Source organism: Electrophorus electricus, chromosome 21, assembly GCF_013358815.1.
Source record: "Electrophorus electricus isolate fEleEle1 chromosome 21, fEleEle1.pri, whole genome shotgun sequence".
Taxonomy (NCBI): domain Eukaryota; kingdom Metazoa; phylum Chordata; class Actinopteri; order Gymnotiformes; family Gymnotidae; genus Electrophorus; species Electrophorus electricus.
Window position 1 is genome coordinate 7,221,336 of NC_049555.1, and position 15,593 is coordinate 7,236,928.

At 48.4% G+C, this 15,593-nt stretch overlaps 1 protein-coding gene across 5 annotated transcripts in view; it reads right to left on the reverse strand.

The window, feature by feature from the left end:
• cbfa2t3 (CBFA2/RUNX1 partner transcriptional co-repressor 3) overlaps nt 1–14,188 on the reverse strand; it is a 51,452-nt gene extending 37,264 nt beyond the window's left edge. For 4 of the 5 annotated variants that reach the window (XM_035520986.1, XM_035520985.1, XM_035520984.1 and 1 more), the window contains exon 1: nt 13,536–14,188. In XM_035520986.1, the coding sequence (XP_035376879.1) occupies nt 13,536–13,755 (220 nt within the window). In that variant the 5' untranslated portion in view covers nt 13,756–14,188. Of the gene's footprint in view, nt 1–4,964; nt 6,083–13,535 lie in introns of those variants that run through there. The other variant, XM_035520987.1, reaches the window with a different exon arrangement.
• Nucleotides 14,189–15,593: the final 1,405 nt, after the last annotated feature.

The following is a 15,593-nucleotide window of genomic DNA, read 5'->3' on the forward strand; positions in this document are numbered from 1 at the left end:
GCGAGAAAGAGAGAGAAAGGGAGAAAGAGGGAGGAAAACTAAGGAGTGAGAGAGAAGGAGCAAGAGAGAGAGAGGGCAGATGGAGAGGGGAGAGGGAAAGAGAGGGGGGGAGCGAGGGGGGGGGAGCGACTACTTTTTAACAGTGCAAAAGGCAGCATGATATGAACTTCCCCACTATTTGATTAACGGAACCCGCTACAAGCCTGGATTATTCCAGATCTTTCCGCTGTGCCTCATCCGCACTTACCCTGTCTCCCTCTGACTCTTTTCTCTCTGACTCGTGGGGGTATTTGCTTATCTCTTTGTCACAATGCGCAACATTACCATAAGGGAAAACCATCTTGCGATTTAGATGTTTACAATACCTCATGTTTGTACGAGGCGCTGAGGAACCTCTGTCTCACTGAAGCAGTTCCAGCATAGCTGAACTCAATAAAACTTCGACTGTCATTAAGCTCTGAGGGAGGTCTGGATTGCGCAGATATGAAACGCTACACTGATGGTGCAAGCAATGCTCCGTGGCCCTCTGCAAGCGCAGGGGAGGGTTTCAGTGCGAATGTGTGGCACCGTGCGATTGTGTGTGAGTTTGTGTCCTAGAGAGAGAAACAGAGAGCGGGAAAGGCGAAGAGGTGGCGAGAGAAATACTGCGATTAGGGGGAAGACAGGCCAATGAAAAGAGAAAGAAAAACAAGATAGAAAGAAATAGGAAAAGCGAGAGAGGGAGAGATAAAGAGAAAGAGCGAGAGAGAGAGAGAGAGAGAGAGAGAGAGAGACGGGCGGTTTGAGCGTGGCGTGCATTTCTCTCTGTGAGCTGCAGCTCCCACACTCTGGATGTGCTTCTCATTAGTGCAGATGTTTGGACGTGGCCTGATTCTCTGCTCTCTGACATTCCCCTTCTCCCAGGAGGATGCACCGTGTCCCACTAATGTCAAACACATGTGCGGCGGCGCGGACCTGCCGCCACCGCCTGTCGCTGCTGGCGCACAGGGCCTGAAGCCATAAAGATCGCCCATCCGCATGCCCCTACATGTGCCCACCCTTGTCACAGCTAGGGCGTCTCCGTGGGCAACACAGGTTGCCATGGGAGACTGGCAGGACTGTGTGATGGGTTGTAATATCTGGGTGTGTGGCCTGGTCTTCTCTAGGCACATGAGTATAGACTGGCTTCTGCATTCCATACACACACACACACAAACACCATGCACTTATTTTAATACACACAGGCATACGCAAAAGGAGATGGATCGACTTCTTTGAGCTGAATCCAACTCAGTGCTCACTGCTATGCAAGAGTGTGCATTTCCACAGCTCTAACGCGACAACAGTGCATCAATGAGCTGCCGATCACCGGCCAAAAGGCCAATCAGTGGAGAAGGTTAAACTGATCACACAACCACCTCCCTCATTCCTGCCTGTCTGTCTGTCTCATCTCATCTACTTTCTCCTGTCTGTCTCTCAGCATCTCCCTGCCTCTCTTTCTGTCTCACCCACACAGAGGCCCAGTGTTGCCTGATCTAAATGTATGGCTTTTTCAGCTGCTCCCTTCTGGGGTTGTTTCTTTTTCCCAGCACGGGTTCAAGCACAGGCTGCCTGGCAGAAAGCTGAGGGGGGAAGGGTGCTCTTTATAGATAAAGGATCCTGAAAAAAAAACAAAAAAAACAACAACATTGAAAGAAAGCAAGAAAATGGAGCAAATAATCTTCCCTGTCTGGGATTCATCTGTTCACACTGTGAGCATAACAGGCACTCAAAAGCACTGCCTGATTGGTTAATGTAGAGGTAATCAGAAAGAAGAGACCCCTGGCGCTGCGCTATAGAGACAGACATACAAGTCACAAAGAGCTTGTATGTCTGTCTCTATAGCACGGGGGGGGGCGGGGGGGGGAATCATGGAATCGCACAACAGCATTAGTGCATTAGGAATTGGGTCTAGCACATTGTCTGACGGATGCCTACAGGTCGGGATTTAAGCACAGTGAAACCACCGGCTTTAAGACCAGCGAAGCACAGGTGGAATCAACACACTCACACACACACACACACACACACACACACAAACACACACACACACACACACACACACACATGCAAACACACACACACACACACACATACACACACACACATATGCAAATACACACCCATACACTTGCACACACACGCTCGCACACGCACACGCATATGCACATGCACACACACACACACACACACACAAACACACACGCGCACACGCATATGCACATGCACACACACACACACACACACACAGCATCCCTCCAGAATCAGCATGGTGATCGTAACCCATTGACTCCAAGACAATTTTCTGTCCTCATTCTATCTATGCACATACCTGAGACTATGGAAACCTTGAACAAATATATTCAAATGTAATGCCTACTTCAATATGATTTATCACAAACCTAAAAATGTATTCCTTACATTCCTTATATTAGATTTATACTTTTTAAATGAATATCAATATGCTGCATAAGGCCAAATCCACTGACATATGTTGCAGAGTTAGGACTACTGGGAATGGCTTTGCCGAAGACCACATCACACTGTGTATGTAGGTAACAGTGAAGCTGCTAGACCTGATAGTCCAGGTGGCCGAGCTTTCTGTTGACCACCTGACCACCTCTCTCTCTCTCTCTCTCTCTCTCCTGACTCTACAGGTCGGCTGCATGCTCCCGTCTCCCGCCCACCACCATCTGCTCCTCTCGTTAATTACGGGACGGCGAGCTCCACCTGCACCGGCCGCACTCAAATTACAGTAATTACCACCACCACCGGCAGTAGCAGCAGTGGCAACAGCACGACTGCGGGCCCAGCACGCAGCGTGGGTCACGACCACGGCCCTCCGCTCGCCAGACCCAGGGGCCCGCGGCCGTCCTGCAACGCCCCCCAGCTCCCACCGTCTGCCCAGGGCGCAGAAGTGTTCCAGATAATTAGAGGAATAATTAAACGTGCCCGCTCTGTGAGCCCTTTTCTCGAAATGCCGTTAGGTTTGTATGAAACTTTAGAGCTTACAAATGTTGCTACTTCCAGACAGTGACGACAGTAAACAATTCTCGGCAGGCTGCTTCATCGCTTACTACGCTTCCGGAAGCCGCGATCCGGTCTCTTAGGTTGTCTCAGTGACTGGATTACACAAATGGGCCCAATATCACATCACAGAAAATCATTATCTAGAGTTCGCAGCGACGTGCACGGTTTCCGACCAATAACATCGGAAGCCTGCAGCAGATCAGCCGCTTCATCTGGGCCGCCTGAACACGCTTAGCACACCACTGCTCCAGGTGAGCCACGGCTCAGGCCAGTCTTGTGCGAGTGGTGCTCATGCCAACACACACTCCAACAGCGAGACCGATACTCATGAGACCAATCAACCCCTCTGCCGAGGAAAAAGAGGCCCTGTATACGTAACGGAGACGCACGTATAAATCTGCTAACGGTGGCAGGAAGACAAATGGAACATGTGCTCCAGTAGTGTAATGAATGGGCTTCCTTCAGAAGTGGGGCTGGGAGACTCGGCGGGGCTGTTGGCCGGAGGAAGCGATGTGAGGCGTGTGTGCGGCGAGGTTTTAGAGCTGCTCTGGGCACCCTGCGCGGTTTCACCCCCATACATCCATCTATTAGCAGGACCACGGTCAGCGCTTCAATAATTCAGGGCCTTTTTACCAGGGTCCATCACAGAGTAAAGCAGTGGTCGGGTGATGAAAACGGACCACGTTACGGGTGCACGCGGAGCAGGGCTGGGGGGGGCAATCGATCCGGGGTGGTTGACGTGAGAACAAGGCTTTGTGTGAGAAAGTAGTGTGGGTTCTGTGGCTTTCTGTGCACTATGAGTGTCTCCATTATATTTGCATTTAACAGTCATATAACATTGGGCAGGGGAACCTCACTTCTGTGCTGGATGGTGCTAGCTGTGTGTTGTAAGCTCTGATGGAGTCATGGAGACTCATCCCACATAAGGAAAACCTTGATACTCACACAGGGTACCGTTGCCTTACTATGGAGATGCATTGCCAATGACAGCCAGGTCAGCTTACAAACAATGAAATGGATGCTCAGCTTTATTTTAGCGCTATTCTTTGGACCTATATAACTGCAAAGTAATATCTATGTAATTTTTAAAAAGCTTTTTTTTTCCCCTAAAATATATATTTTTTTGCTTTAGGAATGAGTATCAGGTTCTGAGCAGGACAGAAGCCGACGGCTAGTTCGGAGACCTTTCCTTTCTGCAGGGGACTCGGCGGAGATCTGGAACGATCACCCCAGAGTTCCGCGAGCACGTCCTGGCGAGCACATTCAAACAGCCCCATCCCAACATAATGCCCAGTCGTCCCTTAATATGGTTAGTTCGCGGGTTAAAAAAACAAGAAAACAAAACAGCAAAAAGGTGCCCTACAAGTGAAAGCTTTTCCCATTTATTACGTGGTGAATTGAATGGGCTGCTCTCAAATTAATATTCAAACTAATAATACAGACACTCCAGAACTTTTCTTCGTGAAGTTTTGTGCGTAATGACCTAAACACAAGCAGGTCATGGTTTTCTGTCCTTTTCATCCAACGGCATATTTATTAGTCTACTATGGAGGATGCATCAATCTATGGCAAATTTGCCCAGCTTTTTTTATGTAAACACCTCACACTTTACATCAATTTAATACGCACCGTACCTTTTTACTATTTCATTAATATTTGCATCAATTAAAACATATTTCTAAAAATAAAATTGAAATCAAACATTTATTTTGTGTTATAGATTATAATCACATGTCCACGTTTCTGGATACAGTTTCGCTATACGCAAAACGCCTTAAAAGTCCAGCCTTCAGCTGGTGCACGGAAGAGTGTATTTGTCTCCTCGTTCACTTCGCAAAATAGCCTGTCAACCAAGCACTTGGAAGATGGACTTGGTCTAAATATCAATAGTTTTACATCATCGAAATGTCACTTACTTTGTGAAGGTCGAGGTCAAACTGAGGTAATTGCAGCAAAAATATTCCACGCGAACAAAAAGGGGCGAGTATTACGCCTCACTTCTAGCTGGAAAAAAAACCGGAATAACCCTTCCAAAATTGAAAATCACAAGTATGGTGTTCTTTTTTGTCTTTAGCACAGATATACAATTCAAGGAAAAAAGACTGGAGTTTTAAGACAGTCCGATGAAGCCTATTATTGAACGCCTTTGGGTTCCAAGCGGTGATGACTTTTCGGTACAATATATAATGAGGTAATTCAATTTTCAGAGATCGAAAATATATTTTTGCAAAGCTAAAGCTAAGCGTAGCTTTAGTATTAAAGCGAGTCTTTGGTATTATGTTCCTTTTAGATGGCAAATTTTAAAAACAAGCGATAATCGTTTTCCATCGGTTCAACACAAATTCGGATGACCAAGGAAACACAACTTTGTTTTAAACGTTGAAATCACAAGGAGTAAACTCGAGCGCAAAAGTCCCTTTTTTGACTCCTGCTTTATTCTCGGATGTTTTAGATCCCATTCCACGGATCGAGCTCCGCTACCCCTCACATTAGGTGAAGAGATGCTGCTAATTCTTCTCCAGATCTTTCTGGCTCCAAATTCTGTTCCAACAGATTACTGCGGTAAAAACTCTAGCGAGGTCAGGTGCCTCTGCTAAATCCACAGAAGTGCTCCAAGCGCTTCCTAACCCTGGACCAGAGCTTCAGTAAATGTTCCTTTTCGAGGGCGAGATGGGGTCTGACCGCAGCTACTCCCAACTGTTCAGGCGCAGGGAGCGCTCACTCCTCCAGTACAGCCAGGAACACAGCGCGCAAACATTCCGCCTATGCCCAACTCATTTCACCTACACATCCTGCGTCGAGTCGTGCTCTACCATCTTGCGTTTCGGTTATTTCTTATTGTTGTCAGTGGCTTGAAGCGGCCGGGTCTGGTGTGTTTGTCTAATGGTTCTCTCCTCTATCCCCTCTGTAGCCTTCTGTCTGCGTTTAAAACACCATCTGGAGAGGGGATGTGTTCTCTCTCTCTCTCGCTCGCTCGCTCACTCGCTCTGACAGCTTTTCAGAGCCACGAGTTGACAGCCCGTCTCGCTTGCTCTTCGGTACTGCTGTAGCGTTTACAACTGGCTAAACATAGAGCAGATATAGCGCAAAGAATGAACTCTTTCTCTCTCTCTCTCTCATATACATGCCAAATGCATACAATATACATACAAATACACAAACACTCACACACACACACACACACACACACACACACAACACAACACACACACACACACACACACACACACTGTGTGTGTGTGTGTGTGTGTGTGTGTACGTATGTGTGTGTTTAATAATATTGATTAAATATCTTACGTTTTCATAGAGTGCAATAAAATAAAAACGAAGCCAATTTTTAACCAATAGTCAGATACGCTCTGAAGACAGCGACAGCATTAATCACCCAAGTCCCACGCCAGGTAGCGTATAATGTTCCTGAATTGAATTGTTTTCAAGATGAGGCACTACCGCTGTGAACCCCTGGGGGCCGCTGTTTCCCCGCATCTGCCGAAGCGCGTTGAGTAGCCGTGAAATCCCACAGACCGCGCAACGCATTCATCAGGCGACTGACAGCCAGCTGGTGCCCGATGCCAGGTCGAGGGCATCCAAATCAGATGAAAGAAGTGACGGATTTGGATCCAACAGGCTGGTTTCATTCTCAGAGCGTCGCACTAGCATTTATTGGAAAATATAGTCTCAGGTTTGATTTGAATTCGACCATTTTATAGACTTTACAAGGAGGAACTGCCAAATACTAAATGTTTAAATGCAAGCTTAATGGAACGATTCATTTCATTATAGATATTTTTTACTATCTTAAACGCAATAAAGTGTGTGACATGGTTATCACATGGGCTGTATGCTATGCTTTTGCTAGAATTTTTAGGTATTATACTATTGCAAGATTGTACATTTTTGTTAAAATCTGTTAGGTTTGTCTATGCTGATTTTGTTTGTCAGGCTATTATTAAATAGCAGGGGATTTACTCCTGGGACAGAAAAACATGCCTGATTCCTTTTCAACCAGTATGAATATGAATAAAAGAAGATGGCATTTCCACACACACACACACACACACACACACACACACACACACACACACACACACACCACACACACACACACACACACAGAGCTGTATTTGAATATGAATGTAGTAAACTGGTTTTCCCCCTATGGTTTAGACTGTAGTGTATTCCCCCTTCTGAGCTATAGTCAGTGCAGCTGTGAAAGGGGAGAAGCGAATCCCCTCCCATTTTCTTCAGTTAATTCTCTCAATTTTGACTGTTTAACCATAAGTGCACCTGCAGTGTGTTTGCGATCTGCGTCTGTTCGAGAGGGAGATCTGGCGGCATCACTCCAGGTGAACCACTGGGAAACACACATCTGCCTCCCCTCCTCTTCTCATGCTCCCTCTCCAACTTTCTATCCGTTTCTCTCTCTCATACTCTGTCTGTCTTTCTCTCAAGCATAAGGCAGGCGGGGAAAACAGAGGATGTAAACAAACAATATGGCTCTGCCCCCTGAGAAACAGTTCCAGTGTAAAGTACACGGTGGCACCTGCCTAGTGTTCCACCAAGGTCATGTGATCTGCTCATGTGAAACACTAGAATAATCATAGCCTAGATGGAGACTCATTATTAAACACTAATTGCGAGCAGTATGTTATGTAGTAGCTCACTTACACACAGACCATGGACTACGTATAATGTAGTTTTACAGTACAGGTCACATGGTCACTGTCTCTGGAACTTTCCTTTGTTAATACATTTTTGACAATCGTTTTCACACTTGTCTCAATGCCATGTCCATTTCTTCAAAACTCTTCACACGGTGTGCTTTGGAAACACACACCTTAGCTCATCAGTTAACCTTTGGTGCAAAATAGATTTCAACCACCAAAACCCTTCATATTCCATCCAAAAGTGACTCACGCTGCCATAATTATAACATAGCTATAACATATGCTTTCTTCTACAAGACTGCTTTGTCATTCAGTGTACAATTAACTTCAAAGCACAAACAACTTGTGACATTGCAAAATACATATACCAAGCGTTTCCCTCTGCTGTGTTTTTGCATCCACAAATTTTTTGGAAAACCAGAATAACAATATTCACTGTATAATATAAAACAGTATACGACAGAGAAACTAATCCAAAAAGCCACCCTTATATAAGAAAAATATATCAGAAAAATCAATAACAAATCAATATTTTCACTATATACAGTAATTCACACACATTTGTCTGCCTATCAGTATCAGAAGTCTGCTGTTGTCCTGGTCCAGCCATCCTGTCCAGTGCATACAGCCTTAGATGTTCATCCACATCACACCGAATATACGGTAACAGCGCACAAACTAAAACACCTGGGTAAGTCGATAGCTGGAAGGACAGCCAGGCCTTTCAGCAGCACATGTACTGCAGTAATAGTGGGACAACCTCTTCAGTGTCAGCTACACCTATATGTTCCCGATATACATGCACGTTTCAATGCAACTTAGACTACCTTTGCATCATGGCAACAAGGCCAGAAAAAAAAAAAAAAAAAGAATAAACTGAATAAACTTTCTGCTAAAAAAAAGTACATTTTCATCTGTCTGCCAAAGTGCAACATATTTCAATCCACAGTGATCAGAATCTTGTTGGCTTTTGAACTGAAAGTTGCTGTTTTGAACAGAGTGTCTAAATGTCTGCAAAATGTGCTGTAGCTGCACAGACTTGCTGGCGGTGAACACTGCCTGAGAAACAGTCATGAATTTTGGAAGCGGTGATGACTGAATGGCTTTTGTATCGAAGCAATGCAGAAGTAAAGTACAGCTTAGCTCACATAGTCTATTGAGATGGTGAATGTGTTAAGTGATTTGAAACAATGGACAGGGTATTGAGACAAGTGTGAAAGCAGTTGTAAAAACTAATGTGCAAGTGTGTTTTGCGCCCATGTAACACAGTTGTGAATCCGTATAATACGGCAGACCCTTTGCTTTGACAGCTATCTTTCTCTCTCTGTTTCTTCATCCCTCACTCTTTAACCACACAGGAACATAGTCATCAAAAACTGGGATGCCAGACATATGACCCCCATCCACGTGTCTGGCATTAGGAGGACATGCCCCATTCTGCCCAGAAAACCACCCGCTCTGCTCCAGACGAATCAAGTTTGTCCCAATTTATGCAGATGTCCATGTAAACTGCTCTGGTGAGGAGTGAAGCACTGACTGCAATCAGGTGTTAAAGGTCAAATTCAGCCCCCCCTGGGCTGTGTGGGTGTGTGTGGGTGGATGTTCCTTTAAGTGAGCAGCGGGCTGTTCTGAGAGGATGGTGAGAGTTGAGATAAGCTGTTTTTTCCGTGTTGCTGAAGGCTGGCTGGATGGGGGGGAGTGTGTGGCAGTGTGTGTGTGTGTGTGTGTGTGTGTGTGCCGAATCCAGGCAGCAGGTGCTGGTCAGAAGCCATCGGGGACCAGTGGCCTTTAGTCAGAGCAGTGGGGAGTGAGAAGTATGTGAGCGGTTGGTGTGTACATCACAACTAAGGATCATTAGAAGATATATCTAGAAGCATCTTGTAGATAGGCAGCCAGGCAACACACCCACACACAGATACACACATGCAATCACATACACACACACACACACACACACACACACATATGTATACAGACACACAGACACACCCATTCATCCCCACCCCCCACAGCCAGTCCATCAGAGCCCTATTTAGCGGTGCATGTGGCAGGTGGGTTCCTCCTCCATGTATGAGAGATGGATGGCTCAGTGTCCTGATGGAGTATTTATGACCCTTTCTCTCTACTGTCTTCTGACTGTTGTCCCTTCATGTTCTGCATTGACAGTCCCCTGACACACACACACACACACACACACACACGCCTGCAAGCATTGCTTCAGTACTCAGTATCTACCCTCCACACCACCGATATTAAGTCCTCATCCCTGTCCGAGGTGCAGGTGTGTGTGAAGTGTAGGTACATGGGTGTGTGCATGTGTGTGGCACAGTGAGCAGGGCGGTGACACCAGCCTGATTGACTGATGGAGACGCTGGCTGCCATGGGCACAAGGGCAGCGTGGGAGTGTCAGGGACTGACAACTCTGCTGCTCTCTGCTTCATTTGGGCCTTTGTAGCTATGACAACAGCAGCAGCACCACCCCTCCCCCCAACCACCACCACCACCAGAATATGACATCTCTCAAATCTCTTTTTTTTCTCTCGCGCCATCTTTCCCTTTATTTCAATCTCTCTCTCTCTCTTTCTCTCTCTCCCTCAACCTTCCTCTCTCTGTCCCACTCCTCCAGTCAATCTAAACTATATAATCCCGCTGCTTGCCCATGAGACTAGATTCAAATGGCCCCTTTATGACTGTTTTCTATCTCTAATGGCCACCACCGCCTCTGCGCACCTTGACCTTGACCCCGTAGCATTTCGAGTGCCTGCGCGCGCTCCTCTCTCGCTCTCTCGCTCTCCCGCTGTCCCGCTGCCTTTGTCTCCACCTGATGTAGCCGGAGAGGGAGAGGTGAGAGATGGAGGTGTCTGATTGCCCTTCATTGTGTCAGTATGGAAATGACAGTCTCTCTGCAGAGGCACGGGGAGAGAGAGTGAGAGGAGAGAGAGAGAGAGAGAGAGAGGAGAGAGAGAGAGAGAGAGAGAGAGAGAGAGAGAGAGAGAGAGAGAGAGAGAGAGAGAGAGAGAGAGAGAGAGAGAGAGAGAGGGAGCTGCAGGCCCGTCGCCCTTTCCGTCGGCTTCCACATTGTAAATCCTTCCCTATAGCTGTGAAGCCAAGCCTGCATGTGAGGCTGAGATAAGACTCGGTGCTGTCTGAGAGCAGAAGTCCATTGTGCTCATCCGCTGGGGCTCCTGCATTCACCAGCCTCGACTGACCCGCCACTGCGGGCCCCGATGTAAATTATAGTTCTTTTACGGAGAGCCGGAGCGGCGCAGGGAGTTGATCTAATGAGAAGACGGCCAATGGCACGAGCCTTTACAGCCATGCCGCTGAGACTGCAGAAGAGAGCGCCGTGACTTTTTGCGTGAGCAGACGTGGCGCTGGGGGTTTTTTTCTACACACTGCTTGATCTCTGTCCCCCGAGTCTCACCGATTAAGAGATGTGGAGGTGAAAAAGCATTTGTCAGAGGAAAGTGACATGTAAAAGATGAGAGAAACAGAAACCAAAACAGAGAAATAGTGCAAGACAGAGTGAAATACAGACGCGTGGAGACACAGAGAGAGAAAGCAGTCCTCTCTGTAATGAAGCATAATAGATTATTGCTGTTAGTGGCCTCTGAACTGAACTGCAGCCACAAAACCTCTGACATTCTGTATCAGCACTGAGAAAAGGGGAGATATTTGGAGCCAAAAAGGACACTAATGCTCCTTTACGACTCATGCTGATTCAGCAAAAAGAAGTGAACTCTCACAAAGTCAGTACTCCAATGATAGCAGTGTAGCACAAGATAAAAAAATAAACTGGTCTGTTCCCTACTGTCACCAAATAGAAGTCCCTAAATCTCCTCAAATCTCCCTTAATCTCACTGGCCTGAATGGTCAGCGAACATCCGTAAGACCAAGCAACTAACACAGCCAAAGACCTAGATTTTCTTAAACGTATTTTTAAAAAAGGTATTATTTAGTTTGTCAGTGAACATCTGTGTTGGCGAATGGTTTCACAGGCATGTGAACATACGTGTGTGTGCACGTGCGTGTGTGTGTGTGTGTGTGTGTGTGTGTGTGTAGACAGTTTGTGTGAAGACAGTTGGCAGTGCTGGAACCTAAGATAGCAGGGAAAAGGGGGATGCAGCAGTATCAAGTTGTGAACATCTGTTCCTTATAGAGACCACAAAGCTGCCGCAGAGGAAACAGAACTAGGAAGGCTAACTGCCCCCCCACCCACCCACACACCTACCCCCTCTCCCTGCAGACCTGCTCACTTGCAATCGCTGCCACACTGCAAGCTCCAGGACGGCGTAACACGGAGTCACGTACGTAAGATGAGTAGGACTCCGTCCATGGCCAAGCAGAGAGGAGGACTGTATGTTTTGCTCTGTCTGTATGTTTTGCTCTGTCTCACTTTCTTCTTTTCTCTCTCTAGCTCTCTGTTAATAGGACCATCCATCTCACACTGATCACCTGGCCCAGAATTTTCGTTACCTAATACCACACACACACACACACACACACACCGACGCAAACACACAGAGCCGTTGCAACATTTCCATGTATACAGTAAATGTTTGAGCAGTAGCTACCGCATCGTAAAAAAAGTTGTGATTGGGGATGAATGTGCAGGAACTGGGGTCACTGGGGAGTGTACCGGCCCCTTATATGTATTACAACAGCTGTGGACGGCTGTAGTCCAGCTCTGTGCAGCTGAGAAAGGACCCAGGATTTGCTCCCACTACTTCTACCTTCTGTACCTTTTCCCCCTAAAAGACATTCAGAGTCTGAATTCTGCATACGTCCCTCCTGCCTTGCACCTCTCTCCCTCCTTCTCTCCCCCTCTCTCTCTCTCTCTCTCTCTCCCTCCCTCCCTCCCTCCCTCTCTCCCTCAGTACTTGTGTGTGAGGCAGGTGGCGGGGGATGTTGTTCAGCAATGTGTGTGTGTGTGTGTGTGTGTGTGTGTGTGTGTGTGTGTGTGAGAGAGAGATAAGAGCCGGGAAGAGGATCCCGCGTGCCGATGTCTCCCCGCTGCTGTTATCAGTGTGCGCAGCTGCTCCGATGCTCCAACACATCTGCTGCCTCTCGGGAAGAATGGCCGGCCGCCCACGCCCCTTCCGTCGCATAACAAACTACACTTCCCATCACCCCCTACTCTCCCACCGCCGGACTGACAGGTAGCGGAGCCGGAGCAGGTATTTACAAATACCCGGTTCGTCCTCTATCGCCTGCCACCCCCAGCTGGGGTGGAGGGGTGAGAGTGTGTGTGTGTGTGTGTGTGTGTGTGTGTGTGTGTGTGTGTGTGTGTGTGCGCGTGCGTGCTCTTTCCTGTTTATCATGCTGGTTATGGTTAAGCCTAATTATACAGCACTTATCAGAGATGCTTTCACACAGCTCAGTCCCGGCAGGGACCACACACAGCTGCAGGTAATGCAGAATGCTGCCCCCTTCCTCCCTGCAGAGTCAATAAAATAAAGAAATACATAAAACCCTTCCAGTAAAACCGGTCCACATGTACAGGGAGGCAGTAACGCGTACAGGGCAACCCCAGAAAAGTCCACCTGCTCAGCACACATGAGGCTGCTGTTGGATACTGTAGTTACAGTGACAGTCGACTGATGGTGGAAGTGCAGAGAGGAATAAAACTGTAACCTTCCATTTTCCTTCACTGCACAGACATTACACATTACAACAGCGTAGTACAGCAGAGTGTGAGAGGATTCCAAACTTTCTCTCTCACCGTATATATACGTATTGCTCTCTCACTCCCGCCAGTGAGTGAGGGGCCCAGGGCGTGTGTGTGCATGCCTGTGTGTGTGGTTGTGTCCACCCATTTACCTGTTTGCCGTCTCCTCTGTGCGTGGGCCGCCAATGACGACGGACGCAAGTTGTGTTTTTGCGACGCATCCCTCACGCTGCTCAGCATCACTGTGGCAACCCTTGGAGCCATCAGACCACTAGAAGACGAGGAGGTTGAAGAGGTGGAAGAGGAGGAGCCTCTCCTGCTCCCAGACTTCCTGTGCCTGTCCCTGTGAAGCTCGGTGGTCATCTCATACATCCCCTGCCCCCTTCCGTCAGCCGAGCGTGCTCCCCCACAGGATGCTGACTTTCAGAGCCCAGGGGTTTCGTTCTGTCCCGCTCCGTCCCACTATGTCCCGCTCTGTCGCAGGCTGAGCCACACAGGATGCACAATACAGTCCCTCACTGAAGCTGGGAGTCCTCTCCTCGAGCGGCGAGACTGAATGCCCGGCTCAGGCAAAATCACGCGTGTTTGCCGACACACACGCACACATGCAGAAGAAAAACGGCGTTCACATGCGCTGCAATGACTAAATCCAAGCGTGAGAAACTGGAGGAAGCGTGGCGTGACACAGTGGGACGGGGGGACGGCCTCTCACACCGCAGTTGCGTTCCTCTCGTTGCGAACTCTCTCCAGGTTCAGTGTGCTTGTTGGTGGAGCCTGTATAGTCCTACAGAAGAGGTGGCGCGTCTTCACGTCTGTGACCCTTCTGACAAACTGTGGCATTCAGTTTGAAAGTGAGGACTCACCGAGGACGCTCCTCCCTCCCTCCCTCCCTCCCTCCCTCCCTCCCTCTCAGTCTCGCTTTTTCTCTCACTCTCTCTATGGCAGTGGTAAAGGACGCTGACAGGGTCAGAAGGGTTCATTTATCATATTAACTTTGTGTGTGTGTGTGAATGTCTGTATTTTTGAGAGTGCCTGCGTGCATGCGTGTGTGTTCTCTGTGTCCTGTGAGACAGCCTGTTCCTCGGGGGAAGGTAAATATTGCTGTGAACTGTGATAGCTGCCGTCTTCTCTACCCCTGGCAGGAACCAGCTGCCCCTTCTCTGCTGGACATCCACGCTACTCCACCTGCACTGCTCCACCCACGTGGCTCCACCTGTGCCGCTCTGTGCCCTCCACACCTTTGTCCACTATGCTCCCACACTCTCACACATGCCCAGAGGGGGCAGGTGGGGCGGGGGTGGGGTGGGGGTGGGGGTGGGGGGGTGCAGGACATGGGTCACTCTTCATGTGACTCCTGGAGATGGACACCAGGTGCTTGCTGGCAGCACTTTAGAGGAGTGTTGCAGACTGAGCCGCTTCTGTTACATCAGGATGGAAACCAGTTCCCTAAATGACAGGCTGGACAGCTGTGCCCAGAGCTACCGAGGAGGGTCACTGCCTGCACCAGAGAGAGAGAGAGAGAGAGAGAGAGAGAGAGAGAGAGAGAGAGAGAGAGAGAGAGAGAGAGGCTGTTGAGAGCTGCCATATGTGTTCCTGATGGCTGGGGGTCTGGTGGTTCTGTAGTATCTGTACAAAGCCTGCTGCCACCACAGCACTGGGACAGAGAGAGACTGAAGCCTACACTGGCCCTCTGCCTAACACATACACACACACACACGCATGCATGCATGCACACACACACACACACACACACACACACACACGCACACGCACGCATGCAAGCACACACGCAGGACACCACAACACACACAACACACACACACACCACACGCACGCAGCATACACGCAGGAGGACAGAAGTGAAAGGGGATGTGCACACACAGATGTACTGTATGTTGCTGCCAAACACTCACAGATGGTGGCCAGTAGAGTGGATGTGAGAGTTGTGTGTGTGCGTGTGTGTGTGTGTGTGTGTGTGTGTGTGTGTGTGTGCGTGTGTGTGTGTGTGTGCGTGTGTGTGTGTGTGTGTGTGTGTGTGTGTGTGTGTGTGTGCATACGTGTGTGTGTGTGTGTCTGTGTGTGTTTGCGCATGTGTTTGCGTGTGTGTGCATACGTGTGTGTGTGTGTGTGTGTGTGTGTGCGCGTGTGTGTGTGTGTGTGTGTGTGTTTGCGCATGTGTTTGCGTGTGTGTGCATACGTGTGTGTGTGTG